The sequence below is a fragment of the Oryx dammah genome, unplaced genomic scaffold (assembly GCF_014754425.2).
Source record: "Oryx dammah isolate SB20612 unplaced genomic scaffold, SCBI_Odam_1.1 HiC_scaffold_18, whole genome shotgun sequence".
Taxonomy (NCBI): domain Eukaryota; kingdom Metazoa; phylum Chordata; class Mammalia; order Artiodactyla; family Bovidae; genus Oryx; species Oryx dammah.
The window spans coordinates 66,032,590-66,048,064 of NW_024070202.1; the positions used below are offsets into that span (position 1 = coordinate 66,032,590).

The window sequence follows — 15,475 nt, forward strand, 5'->3', positions numbered from 1 at the left end:
TTCGCGTCAGCGAATAGAGGCTTGCCTTCAGACAGTGGCTGAATGTAACCCTTGGTTCCCTGATGAAGGTAGTTTTGAATTAGAACAACATAAAATATTTCAGAATTTTCCTACAAGCCCTGCCCCAGTTGCTCCAAGCACTCCTCCCCTGCCAGCAGGCCCGAATCCCAAAGTCTCTTCTTTGCTAGAACCTAATGATTCTGGCAATGACTCCCCTAAGACACCTTTTGACATTAAAACCAACAGCACCTTTCTGAATAACAATAATCGACCTACTCACTCTCCTTCATGACAGAGGCTCTCTGAATTGCTGGCTTTACAATCACAGGTCTCTGAAGCCGATGGTTTCTCCGCCTTTCCAGTTTTTAGAAATCCTGATGCTCAAGGGCAAATAATACCTCATTATGAGGGTATTAACCTTTTTCACATGCAACGAATTTAAAAAGCTATAACTATGTATGGCCCACATTCATCTTTTACTAAAGCACTTCTAAATTCTATAACATCCTCTATTGGAGATTTTACTCCCCACGATTGGCGAACTTTGGTAACAGCTTTCCTTAAACCAGGAGAAACTCAAATTATGATGTCATCTCAGATTTTATGACAATTTAAAAAGGGGGATAAAATTGCTCAATTACTTATTTTACCTTACTTTTCTGTTAACTCCTCTAATGAGGTACGGACAGGTGGATTCAGCAGTACAGATCAAAAACAGTCCTTTTGGACATCATTAGTATCTGAATTTGCCCAACCGACTATAAATATCAAAATTAATGGTAAAAGATTTTCTGGTCTCCTCGACACTGGGTCTGATAGTGCTATTATTTCCAAACATTTATGGCCCAAATCGTGGCCTGTACAAAAAAATTCTTGCCAAATTGCAGGGATTTCTCAAACCAAAGTACAAGAGGTTTATCAGAGTACTCAAATTTATCCATGTGAGAGACCAGAAGGCCAGCCTGCAACACTAAGACCTTAGGTGATAGATGCACCCCCTAACCTGACAGGAGGGGACTTCCTTATGAGATGGCAAACTCAGATGCACATTCCACATTTTTCCTAGGGGCCACTGCTCATCTAACCAACAATACAATTATTAAAATAACTTGGAAGAATGATGAGCTTATTTGGACAGAGCAGTGGCCCCTCACCAAAGAGAAATTACAGGCGGCTAAGGAACCTACAGATACACAACTAGAATTAAAGCAGATTGAGGAATCTTGTTCTCCTTAGAACTCTCCTATTTTTGTTATTTAAAAAAAAAAAAAATCTAACAAATGGCATCTCCTAACAGACCTTAAAAAAGTTAATGCATCTATGAAAGCTATGGGTGCATTACAACCAGGAATCCCATCACCTACCACTATTCCTCAAAATTGGCATATTATTATTGCTGATTTACAACTGCTTTTTTAATATACCTTTACACCCTTTAGACCAAGAGAGATTTGCTTTCTCTCCCTTATCCTAATCACACTGGACCCCATAAGCGGTACCAATGGAGTGTACTGCCACAGGGATGATGAATTCTCCCACCATGTGTCAGTACTACGTAGCCAAAGCCCTTGAGCCTGCGAGAAAGCAGTTTCCTAACTTGTTATTCACTGTATGGATGATATATTGTTTTCGGCTCCATCTATCTTAGAAACTCAACACACATTTGATATAGCTCAACTATGCTTTAAAAACTCTGGATTAATCATTGCCCCTGAAAAAAATTCAAACCTCTACACCTTACCATTACTTGGGGTTTGTTCTTAATAGACAACGTATTACTCCCCAACTAACTCAGATCCGTACTGATAAATGATCAACCTTAAATGATTTTCAAAAGCTCTTAAGTGATATAAATTGGATTAGACCTTCTTTAGACATTGCTAATTATCAACTGAATAACCCATTTAATACTTTAAAAGGAGATCCTGATTTAAATAGCCCTCGTTCACTTTCTCAAGAGGCACGAAAGGAACTCTTATTTGGTGCAAAATAAATTACAAAAACAATTTCTTACTCACATCAAACTAGATTTACCTCTAGAATTATTTTTACTCCCCTTTCTTCATTCTCCCACAGGACTTCTTGCCCAACAAGAACACCCAGTAGAAAGGGTCTATACCCGTTTTAGGGGAATAAAGTCACTTACACCCTACCTTAATTTAATTGCTCTAATCATTATCAATGGAAGAAATAGGACTAAAACTCTAATTGGCTCTGATCCTCATAAAATTGTAATATCTATCAATAAATCTCAATTTGAGAACACATTAAAAACTTCTACCGATTTCCAAATAGCTTTTCTGGAATATTTTGGAGAAATTTCATTTCATTATCCTTCTGGTAAGCTGTAGAATTTCTTCAAAAATACTGAATTTATTATTTCTTGCATGATCAGCTCACAGCCTATATACCACAGGCTAAGGTTTTTTATATAGATGGGACTAAAAACACCAAAGCTTCGTTCTGGTCTCTTAAGGAATATAAAGTCTTTTATATTAAATTTCATTCTGCTCAACAAAATAAATTATACGCTCTTATTCAAGTTATTTGCCTACATCCCTACCCCATTAATATAGTCTCTGACTCTATATATACAGTTTTTGTATTAAAAAACAGAAACCTCCACCATAAACTCCAATCAACCTATTATTCAACAACTCTTTTTGGAACTACAATCTGCTGTTAGAAACCGCAGTTCTCCCATTTATATTACACATACTCGAGCACATTCTTTCCTTCCCGGGAACATGACTTATAGTAATGAGCAAGCTGGTAAACTGGTTTCCTTTGGTACTCCAGAAGAACAGCATGCTCTGTTGTGTAACAATGCTGGTTCCCTACACCAGCTATGGAAAATCCCATACCGCCAGGCTAAAGAAATTATTAGTAATTGCTCTACTTGTAGACCCCTACATCTTCAACTCAACCCGTCGCACAAGGTATTAATCCGTGCGGTTTGCAACCTAATGAACTATGGCAAATGGATGTAACTCATTGCCCTGAACTTTCTCCATCTTCTTTCTTGCATGTCTGTATCGACACTAATTTTCCTTTTATTTGGGCCACACCTCGTCGCGGTGAGGCTACAAAACACGTTATAACTCACTTATTAACTTGTTTTGCTGTAATGGGAACTCCTAGTTCTATAAAAACAGACAATGGCCCTGCCTATATTTCTAGACACTTTAAACAATTTTTACAATCTTTTTCTATCAAACATATTACAGGTATTCATTATAATCCACAGGCACAAGGCATAGTCGAACGAGCACATCACACACTAAAGTTACAAATAAAAAAATTAAAAAGGGGGAATACACAGGAACACCACTGTCTTCCTTATCTAAAGCAGACTTTACTAGATTCCAACCTAAGATATTTTCTAGACCTGTAACTATTGTTAATACAGCTTTGTTTTAAAATTTTTAAACTTAGCACAGGGAGACATTTTAACGAGGGCAGGAAAGCATTTCAAGGAATTGAAGAACACTTCTCTTCCTCTGTCCATCTGGTACCAAGACGGGTTAACGAAACAATGGAAATCTGGGAAACTAATCTTACAGGGAAAGGGGTATGCTTGTATTTCCCCAGATGGATCCAACAAACTCACACGGCTTCCTCTTTGGAAGATTCGACCCAAGGGGGCCCCCGGCCTTCAAAATGGAGATGGGACAACAAAAACCCCAGGAGGAAGAAATTCCAATATGGGCCATGGTGGCTCTACAGACCCCTAGGAAGTACCGCCCTCGGTGGCATCACCCTTATGATCTCCCCACTTGGGGACAAATAAAACCCTTACTAATCAAGCTAAAAATCTGGTTTCTCAACAGAGAATATCCCAGAGTCCTGAATACGTTCTCCTGAGAATTCTCAGTCTCCTGACCTGTGCCTCTCCTGTTGGAACCAGATTAACTAATCAGACTTAACTGGGCTTACTTACTCAACCCCCCTTTATTGCAGGTCATAAAATGGACGGAGAAGACCCATCCTGTCAATGACTCCACCCATATGCCTCCTCCCTGGAACGTGAAAGGGCCCTCACACCTTGGGGAGGAGGGAAAACTAATTAACATTTCTTTAGGCCATGAAGTCCTTCCCCTGTGACCTGGGCCCAGGAAAATTATGCATAAACGTCAGCCAACAAACTTGGGCTTTCGTCCTGTCTCCAAAAGAAGACTTTCAGATGTTGCTTAGATCATTTACTGCCCTTTCTTTGTCTGTGAACCATGTTTATACTACTGAGACTTTAGGGAAAGAACAAAGAACATTATGCAAAGGGTTTACGTATAAGAACTTTACATATACTCCTGTTCATTGGGACAAACGTCAAGCCAAATCAGGAAAATTAATGTTTGTGGCTAGTCATATAATTGTTGATTGGTGACCCCATGGTATGTGGTTATCTAACTGCTCAGAAGAGGTTAACATCATGGTGTATGACTGTTACACAAGTGACATGGAAGGTTACCGACACTAGGACGGAGCATTACCACGACAAAGGACTGCTTGGGTGGCTTGATAGTGGATCGGCCCCACCTCGTCCTAGGATCTTCCTCGATAAACAGAGTGGGCCTGAACAATTGGACATTTGGAAACTTGCTGTGAGCACCGGAGAACTTGGAACTTGGACCAGACATTTCACAGGGACCAGTCATGGTCATAGTAACTATTTCTTTCTCTACAATCAGTCATATTTTATACAGGCCTCTGTTCCACTTCCTTTTGTTATAGCCACAGGAAATTTACAATAAGATTTTAGTTCTGTAACTTATATTAATTGCAAACTATATACTTGTCTTAACTCCTCTATCTCTTTAAGAAATGGTTTCCTTTCGATTCTTCGATCTCGACGTAATTTGTGGTTACCAGCAAATCTCCAACGACCCTGGGAAGAAGGTCCCGTGGCTGGACTTGCTTCCAGATTACTTCAATTTTGTGTTCCTCCTGTTCATTTTAATCACAGTGCCTACAACTGGGAACAAATCAAATTTCATTTACAAAATATACATGATAATGCCTCTCTGAATGTATAATTACTGCAAAAGGAAATCTTTGAAACTTTTTCTAAATTTCTCCCCTCCTCCACTAATTTGGAAACTTTAGCTGAACAACTAGCCAATCAATTATCTGGGCTAGACCCACGAAGATGGTTTCAAAGTATTACCCACAGCATCGGGTCTGGAACTGTAACTTTGGTGATTGTCTTGATAATTATATTTGTTGTTTATTACTGCCTTTCTATAAGGTTGGTTAATACTAAACAACGGAGAAGGCAATGGCACCCCACTCCAGTACTCTTGCCTGGAAAATCCCATGGATGGAGGAGCCTGGTAGGCTACAGACCATGGGGTCACTAAGAGTCGGACACGACTGAGCGACTTCACTGTCACTCTTCACTTTCATGCACTGGAGAAGGACATGGCAACCCACTCCAGTGTTCTTGCCTTGAGAATCCCATGGACGGGGAAGCCTGGTGGGCTGCTGTCTATGGGGTCGCACAGAGTCGGACACGACTGAAGTGACTTAGCAGCAGCAGCAGCAATACTAAACAAACTCAATTGGTCAGGACCTTTTTTACAAATATAATAAAATAGAGGGACTTGTCAGGAAGCATTTCACAGGAGGCTTCCTGTATGTTGCTTTGCATCTATCATGAATCCTCTGTCCCTTATTAACTCCTGAATATTCAAGAATTAAGTGGAGTAGCATACTACTCCCTGGGGCTTAGGAATGCATGCATTGCCTTCCTTAGTTTTTCCATACGGTGATGAGTAACTATTTACTAACCCCTTCCGTTTTATGAACCATACGGTTAAAGTGATTATTTACAACCCTCTCTCTTTCATATGGATGACCTCATGTTTCCTTAATAACTTCTAAGTTTCGATTTTATCTCTGCTGAAAATAGCTACCTTGTAAGACAGTATAAATACCCACACAATGTTGAATAAAACACCTTTGCTCCATCAGAGCTGGGGTCCCCGTGTCTTTCTTTCTTTCCTCCTCTCTCTCTCTTTCAGGCTAATTCTCTGGAGCGCAGGAACCCGTCATGCTCATTCTCCTGCCCAGGCTTCTAAGACCCTCTTGAGAAGGCGCACTGTGCCTTCACCCCTTCGAGAGGGCGCCAGGTGCCTTTGTGAACAATGCAAGCCCTGTATCAAGGACTTTATTGGTTTTCTGCGTAAATCAAGGAATATCAGCCTCTTTCTCTCTCTCTTTTACTGTCTTATCATTGACTCCGGACCACCAGGTTCTAGTCCATTAAAGGATCTCAACACCCTCTGTACTTTCAAACTGATTCCTCCTTTCTCTTTCTAAAACCCCAACTCCTTTGAGGGGCCTACCATCATCCTTTCCCCATTGTGGATATTTTCCCAAGCTCTTGCCTACTTCCCCCATTCAGTCAAAAGAACCCCCTCCCCTGTAATTCATGCTGTTTTACAATGTCCCAGTTAGGAGGCGAAAAAGCTGTTTAAAATTATCTGAACTAATAATCTAACTCTGCTTATAAATGAGAAGTATTTCCCCAGTTTTAACATACATTGAATTTTCCAGGAATGCACCCAGGAAAATGTAATTTAAAGGAAGACAAAAATCAACTGTGTATGAGTGCTCACTTGCTCAGCTGTGTGGTACTCTTTGCGAGTCCATGGGCCGTAGCCCACCATGCTGTGTGTCCGTGGAACTTTCCAGGCAAGAATACTGGAGCAGGTTGCATTGCTCTCCTCCAGGGGATCTTCCCAATCCAGGGATCAAACCTGTGTCTCTTGCATTGTCTGCACTGGCGGGCTGATTCTTTACCACTGTGCCACCTGGGAAGCCCCCAAATAAACTACACTTCAACTAAAAAAATAAAAAAGGAAGACTATACCTTGCTTTGTTCAGAATTTTAGAAAGTTGCTGTTGTTTGGAACAAAAAACAAAGACGACATGTGACTGCCGGCTATGCTGCTGCCCTATCTGAGTAAACAATGCAATATATCTTTATCAAGGTGCATTAGTAGCAACTGCATTCACAGTAAATCTGTATAGGGGTATAAGCATCTGCTTTGGAGAAGGCAATGGCACCCCACTCCAGTACCCTTGCCTGGAAAATCCCATGAACGGAGGAGCCTCGTAGGCTGCGGTCCATGGGGTCGCTAACAGTCGAACACGACTCAGCGACTTCACTTTCATTTTTCACTTTTCATGCATTGGGGAAGGAAATGGCAATCCACTCCAGTGTTCTTGCCTGGAGAATCCCAGGGACGGGGGAGCCTGGTGGGCTGCCGTCTATGGGGTCGCACAGAGTCGGACACGACTGCAGCGACTTAGCAGCAGCAGCAGCAGCATCTGCTTACTTCAGTATAACTTCCAGTGGAGTCAAACCCCCAAACTTATGTACTGAAATACATATTACTTATTGTAAATTACTTTGTATTACATTTAGAGTACTATGTATACATGTATTTTTCTTATGAAATATGATATTTCTGAGGCATGAATTTCATTACAAGGTAGTAAAGAATTTCAAAATATGTGGTATAAAAGGGGACACTGAGTCTGATGTGGTTGAGAGTCACGGAGTTGGTTCTTTTCATTCTCTTATTACATACAAATAGGTCTGGTCTGTTATTATACTAACAACTTTTATTATCTTGACCCCTCTAGCTCAAGCAACATCCTCAGCCGCCTTCTAATTTTAACTTCTTTATTACACACACAATCCTTGAAATCATCCCATCAATGGATTGGCTTATTTACTTACATGCATTTGATTTGTCCCTGCCTTTATACAGCAGGCTCTTTTAAGACAGGAACCCTAGAATGTCAGTGCTGGCACTCAGATTCCTTGCCTGCTATCACAGCCTACACCTAGCACAGTCCCAAACACCTAATACTTGGTAAATGTCCACTGACCTAGCGCTTCACATTCAGTGGCTCTTTCCCCTTCCTCTACCTGTCGGAACACTTATCTCTTAAAGGTTCACTAACAGTCCTTTTTGATGGGGATAAGAACCTATGAGAGTCTGTGTTCTGAAAAGAGGGCGGCAAGCAGTTCTTTTTGAATGTCTAAAAGCAGCAAGCAGTTCTTTTGAATTCCTACCTTTGTGTGTCAAGTACTGGCACTCACATGTCTTCTTTTGGAGCTTTTCAAAGGACACTGGGCAAGCAAGGCCACAGCTCGGTCAAGGTAAGAAGAACTTAAAATTAATTTTCCTGAATCATTTTTTTTTTTCTGTTTTTTAAAGTTCAGGCATAGAATGAGGCACACACACATTCCAGGAGAGGCTCACTATCAACAGAAGCAGTGGAACAGTCAGGAATCCTACACTGAGTTAATCATCTCTAAAAACCTCAGTCAATTAAGAAAATACTTGACCTACAGGGGTGGGATGAGGCGGGAGATGGGAGACTCAAAAGGGAGGGGATATATGTATACTTATGGCTGATTCATGTTGAGGTTTGGCAGAAAACAACAAAATTCTGTGAAGCAATTATCCTTCAATGAAAAACTAAACAAATTTTTTTAAAAAAGAAAATAATCGAGTTCATTCCGAATAATGGAATAATTAAAACCATGATTTATAATGATCTAATTCTGAAAACAAAAGGTGCAGTTGATCTAAACATGGAAAGAAAGTATTTATGGATTCCTAATTTCTAATTATTTTCTCTCCTCTTTCTTCACCACTGACTATTGTGTGTGTGTGTGCTGAATGAAATCAATGTGAAATATCAATATTTCTAAATTACCTTTAAGATACATCAACTAGAAGCTTAATTTCTATATAAATTCTTACCATAAAGACATAGATTAGAACTATAAGTCTGTGTTTATAAAATGAAATAATTACAGGTGAGAAATCATTCCAACAGACCTTTTTCATTCATCCTTCATACCTATCATGGTGTATATTCAGTCAGCCAAGAAAAACAAGAACACATTACCTTTTAATGATGTTTAACTTTCTACCTATGAACCTGGACAGTTCTTGTGAAGATTAATAAACTAATTTCCATTCCCAAATGTTTTACAACTATTGACAAAAACTTCATAAATGTATCATTTGTCCTTTGTGGATTAAGCAAGAGCTCTAATGTACCCATTAGTAAAACAGGCCAGCAGTTTTACTCACCATGTTTTGCAGCATGAGTGCACATGTCCAGAGTGAAAGATGCCAATAACATCTTAGTTTTATCATGAAAATGGTTTTGACCCTGGAGACCTCCAAGGGTTTGCAGACCATACTTTGAGAAACGCTGTCCTAGAGCCACTTCCCAAACAAGACTCTCCAGGACATGTTCATCAGCATGGTGGTGGTTGTGGTGGTGGGGTGCCAATATATCAGAACATTTTTCAAATATAAAAGACTGTTCTTTATTCCGAGTTATGGCCTGTCCGTTCTTAGGTATTAAAATATATTTTCTTTTATGAAATAAAAGGGGAAACCAGATGGTAGTTTCTTGATTGCAGTGCTTTGTTTTTTTTTTCTTATGCCCTTATTTGGCAAACTGGGGCTTCCCTGGTAGCTCAGTGGTAAAGAATCCGCCTGCAATGCAGGAGACCCAAGTTTGATCCCTAGGTCAGGAAGATCTCCTAGAGAAGGAAATGGCAACCCACTCCAGTATTCTGGCCTGGTAAATCCTATGGACAGAGGAGCCTGGTGGTGGGCTACAGTTCACGGGGTCACAAAAGAGTATGACACGACTTGACAACTAAACAACAACAAATCTGGCAAAATAAAGTCTGGCCACTGTATGCTAATTCCCAATTTTTTTTTAGCTCAGCGCCCTAGGGTGTCCTTCATCAAACAATTAACAGTTTTCTAGGTGTTCTGAGGCCCTTTTACAAGCTCCAAAACTAAATTCTTCAGGAAACAACTAAGAATGTGCCATGGTGAAACACATTTCAGCCAATCAACAAACCAAATCTGTAAAAAAAAAACCAGCAGCATTCACATGGCATAGCAGATTGGCCAATTTATAGGAACTAGCTATTTATCTGAAACACATACCACTAATGAAACCCGTTATTAAGCACCTTACAAATCCCACTCCAAGGATGTCTTCAATTGCACAAACTTCACAGTGGAAATTGTATCTCCTTTCTTCGAAAGCAAAAAAAAAAAGGTTAACCAGATGACCTTTAAATTCCCTTCCAGCTGACCCTGAAATCAGTGCGATTCAAAGTCCCAGGTAGTTAACTGATTTATGTGTGGTCCTGAAAAATTAGGAAAAGAAAACACAAACTGACTGACATAGACTAACTTACATATTCGGAAAATAGCTTGAAGCACCAAATATCTAGCAATCAAGCCAACATAAACAATACACAAGACAGTAATAACAGGGGAAGGCTATTCCCCCATCAAAGTGTACTTCAGTTAACTAGTTCCAAAGTCTTACTACAGATGGATAATGTGCACTGCAGTTCCAGGGTAACGTGGCAGAGGGAGGGGTTTGGGTGTGCGTTTTTCCAAATTAGATGTATTCTCCCTTCTAAAGTGAAGGATATGAAGAAAGAGGGGGGAAAAAAGTTGAGAGAGAAAAGACAAAGGAATCACACTTAATTTTATTTAAGGAGGGTGTGTGGAGGAAGATGGAGAACAAGCATGCATAAAGCTCTGATACCAAGAAAAAAGAATAAATTAAGCCCACAGTAAAACTTCAAAATTAAACAGGATAGAATCAATCAGGCTCAAACTAGAGAGAAGTAGATAAAGGGGAAGAATTTGCCGAATTTTCTGCAGCGCTTCCCCAATGAATTATTTCCGAGAGAGGGATCCACCCTCCGTAGCCAAGGCAAGTTATTGCATCAGGCGCCGGTGCTGGAGAAACCCGTTCGGTGCTTCCTACTAGGTCATCTACTCTTGGGGTTCTATTCCGAGCTTCTGGTTCTACCTGACTGGATGTGAGAATACCCTGTCCTCTCTAAATTCTGATGTCCATGCAGTGCCCTAGGAAAAGGAGGCCTGGATTAAACCACCAAGCTCTCCACCCATGAAACCTCCCTCCCTTCCACAAAATCAAATTTCAAAATGTTCATACGAAGGATGGCTGCCTTCATCGAGTAACTCAGGAACATTTACAGCTTTCCACGTTTACGATCTGAAAGCTCACTCGTTTCAAGTGATCTTTTCGGAACCCAGAAAATGACAGGAGCGAAGGATGATAAACTCACATTATTAGAAGAGAGGGAGAAAGTTCAAAACCTCCCCTTATCCAGGTTTCAACTATTTCACTTTTTCAGTGGACCATTCGGCTCACTAAGCACCGAATGAAGATGTCAAGGAAGAAACACTATTTAAAGCATCTTGAAGATTTTAAAAAAGAGTCAGGCGGTAAGAAGAGAGAACCCGCAGCTTCTTCGGCTCGTAACTGACCGGGGAGGAATTAGGAATCTCGCCACCCAGGAAGCACAAAGAACACAGCAGGGACAGGAAATCTAAAATTGAGGTTATTGAGCTAGAACAGGGTGGAGAAGCTAAGGGTTACAGATCCCAGCGTCATCGGAGAGGGAAGAGGCAAGGCAGTAACAAGGACTGGGAAAGGAGAACAGATGGCCAGAGAAGGGACGCAGGATGTCGAGGGATCCGCGGGAGTCACCCAAGGAGAGGGGAGGAGAGGGGTCCACGGGAGGGAAGGTGGCCGGCGCACGCGGGGACTTGAGTTCAAAGTGAAAGAGGCGAGGAAGATGCCTGGAAACCAAGGGCTTTCAGAGAATGAAAGAGACGGGTAATCGATGAGATGGACCGGTGCCCGGGAAAAAGAGAGAGAGAAGATGAGAAGGAGGGGACCAGGAGGGAGGAGAGCCGGGGCTGAGTGCAAAGCGCAGAATGCCGGTACCTGCTGGCGCACGGCTAGTCTGAGAGGTGCCAGCACCTCCTCAGCCCCGGCGCCGTCCATGCTGCTCCGGGAGGCGGCGGCGGGGAACCAGGTCGGGGCGCGGGAGGGCTTGCTGATGGGCCGGCAGGGCAGGAGCGGAGGCCGGGCCGGGAGACCGGCTGGCAGCGACTGCAGCAGAGCGGCGCGGGCAGCTCTAAGCAGCGCCGGACGCAGAGAGGGCATGAGCCGGCGGCGCTGGGAGGTCGGGAGCGGGCGGCGGCGGAAGCGGCGCGCGCGGCCGGGCCGGGAGCATGATGAAATCGCCGCGTAAACGCCGCGGCGCGCGCAGCCGCACACTCCCCACCCCGCGACGCGGCGCCGGGTAGCCACCGGCCGATTCGACACAAAACCCCGGAAGGACCCGGAATCATTCGGAGCCCCGAAAGGGCTTGAGCCTCCTCGGGCGTACAAGAGGGCTGTGGGACCCCAGGTAGACCCCCGGCGAACAGATTTGCACTATGCGTTAGTGGACATTTAAGGACTCAGCCCTGTCCGAGACACGCGGACTGAAACTCACGAGGACCTTCAGAGCACAGGCGTGTACAGGGACACTGACATTCTGGCCGACCCACGGGAGTACACACTTCTGTTTCTGTTCTTTCGCCCCCTGGTTCTTAAAGGGTCATGTCCGACTCTGCGACCCCATGAACTGTAGCCCGCCAGGCTCCTCTGCCCATGGGATTATTCAGGCAAGAATACTTGAATGCGTTGCCATTTCCCCCTCCAGGATATCTTCCCCACCCAGGCATGGAACCCAAGTCTCCTGCATTGGCAGGCGTATTCTCTACCACTGAGCTACCTGGGTAGACGTCAAAACAGAAAGAGACTTAGACTTAGTGTTGCCCAAGCTCAGATGATCCTCAGATAAGGAAACAGATCAAGAGAAGTGAATGGTCTGTTCATCTTCACCCATCCATGCCCTTCCCAATGTCGAGACAAAAGCTGAAGAAAGGGAGAATGATGGACTTATTGGAGAAAATCAGTGCTGACCATCCTTTGCTGGGCGAACAAGATTTCAATCAGCAAAGATGAGGAAAGGCAAGAGGCATAGACATGAGAAAGACTGGAAAGCGATACTGTGCCAGGGAGTGGAGAGGAGCATCCAAGTGCCCCGGCTTCCCTCTGCTTGGCCCTGCCTCAACTGACCTGACTCATGGTTAGGCCCCAGATGGTGGACCCTCTGGAACTGGCTTCTTCTCTCCCTCCTGCCGCAAGGGCAGGTTGGCTGAAAAAGCTGGATTCTGTTTCCACAGAGAGAATAGAAAAATAAGGAATGTGTTAATTTTAGAAATAGCATTACACACACCCACTAGAATGCCTAAAATGGAAATGATGGGAAATGCTAGGAGATGCTCTGGGACACTCCCACACAGCTGAGGGGAATGTGGATTGGTACAGACTTTGGAGGGCAGTTTTGACAGTATCTCCTGAAACCAACGGTACACACCTTAGTCCAAAGTGGAGGAGGTGAGGAAGATGCCTGGAAATCAAGTCTTCCAGGGAATGAAAGGGGTCATGGGCAAAGAGGACCCGTGCCCAGGAGTGTACAAGAGTACACAGGCTCAACAGACTGAAGTCACCTTTCCCAGAACTGTGAAAACTTCATAGTACTTCTCTTCTTTCAGTTTGTGGTTCTAGAGAAGTACACACAACTTAGCATAAGCAGAGCAGGTACAGAATGTTAAATAATTTGTATTCTTAAAACTTTTATTTCAAGATTTAATTTTGGGGGCTAGAATATATACTTTTATTGAAGTATAATTAATTTACAGTGTTGCATTTCAAGTGTATAGCAAAGTGATTCAGTTATACATTCATACATATATATTTTTTTCAGATTATTTTCTATTACTGGTTATTACAATATACTGAGTATAGGTCCCTGGGCTATACAGTAAGTCTTTGTAGTATGACTGTTTTGTACACAGAGAATATATTTAAGTTTGTTAACCTGACGTGAAACTTAAATATTAGGCACCTGCTAGAAGAGACTTCATTTAGTACAAGCTTTGATATTTATTAATTTTAACTTTTATTTGGCTTTATTTTAAAAGGTAATTTAATACTTCAATTTTTAATTGAAGTATAGTTGATATACAATACTGTATAAGTTTCAGGTGTACAAGATAGTGATTCACAATTTTTAAGGGAGTAAGAGAGGGTGAGCTGGTTGGATGGCATCACTGCCTCAATGGATGTGAGTTTGAGCAAACTCCAGGAAATAGTGGACAGGGAAGCCTGGCATGCTGCAGTCCATGGAGTTGCAAAGAGTCGGACACAACTGAGCAACTGAACAACAGCAACAGCACTCCACTTACAGCTTTTTATAAAAGATTGGTTATATTCTCTGTGTTGTACAACATATCCTTGTAGCTTATTTTATACATAATAGTTCATACTCTTAATCCCTTGCCCTTATATTGCCTCTTTATCCTTCTCTCTCCCTACTGGTAACCACTAGTTTGTATTTTATTTGTTGCTGTTCCTTCACTAAGTCTTGTCCAATTCATTGTGGCTTCCCTGTCCTTCACTATCTCTCAGACTTTGTTCAAATTCATGTTCATTGAGTTGGTAATGCTATCTAACCATCTCACCCTCTGCCGCCCCCTTCTCCTTTTGCCTTCAATCTTTCCCAACATCAGGGTCTTTGCCAATGGGTCAACTTTTTGCATCAGGTGGGCAAAGAATTGGAGCTTCAGCTTTCTCCCATCAGTCCTTGCAATGAACATTCAGTGTCAATTTCCTTTAGGATTGAGTGGTTTGATCTCCTTGCAACCCAAGGGACTCTCAAGAGTCCTCTAGCACTACAATTCAAAAGCATCAATTGTTTGGCACTCAGCTTTCTTTATGCTCCAACTCTCACATCCATACATGAGCCTGTTTCTTTTTTGTTATAGTCACTAGTTTGTTTTATTTTTTAGGTACCACATGTAAGTGGTATCATACGGTATTTCTCTTTGACTTATTTCACTTAGCATAATATCCTCCAAGTCCATCCATGTTGCTGCAAATGCAAAGTTTCATTCCTTTTTATGGCTGAGTAGTATTCCAATGTACCACATCTTCTTTTTATCCATTCATCTGTTGATGGACACTTGGGTTGCTTCAGTATTTTGGCAATTGTAGATAATGCTTCAGTGAACATTGGGGTACAGTTATTTTTTTCAAGTTTGTCTTTTTAGTTTTTCTTCAAGTATATATGCAGGAGTGGAATGATATTGTAGTTCTAGTCTTAGTTTTTGAGAAAACGTCATACTGTTTTTCACAGTGGCTGCATCAATTTACATTCCTACCAACAATGTATGAGGGTTCTGTTTTCTTCACATCCTAGCCAACATTTGTTATTTGTATTCTTTTTGATGATAGCCGTTTTGACAGGTGTGAGGTAATATCTCACTGATAGGTTTTGATTTGCATTTCTCTGATGATAAGCAGTGTTGAGCATCTTTTCATGTGCATGCTGACCATCTGCATTTCCTCTTTGAAAAAATTTCTGTTCAGTTATTCTGCCCATTTTTTAATCAGTTGTTTTTTTTTTGATGTTGACTTGTATGAGTTGTTTAGATATTTTGTATATGCACCCTTTGTCAGTCATATCATTTGCAAA

At 41.9% G+C, this 15,475-nt stretch overlaps 1 protein-coding gene across 1 annotated transcript in view; it reads right to left on the reverse strand.

The window, feature by feature from the left end:
* GARS1 (glycyl-tRNA synthetase 1) overlaps positions 1–12,133 on the reverse strand; it is a 51,176-nt gene extending 39,043 nt beyond the window's left edge. Inside the window, exon 1 of the mRNA XM_040259693.1 lies at positions 11,830–12,133. Within this exon, the coding sequence (XP_040115627.1) occupies positions 11,830–12,051 (222 nt within the window). The 5' untranslated portion in view covers positions 12,052–12,133. The remainder of the gene's footprint in view (positions 1–11,829) is intronic.
* Positions 12,134–15,475: the final 3,342 nt, after the last annotated feature.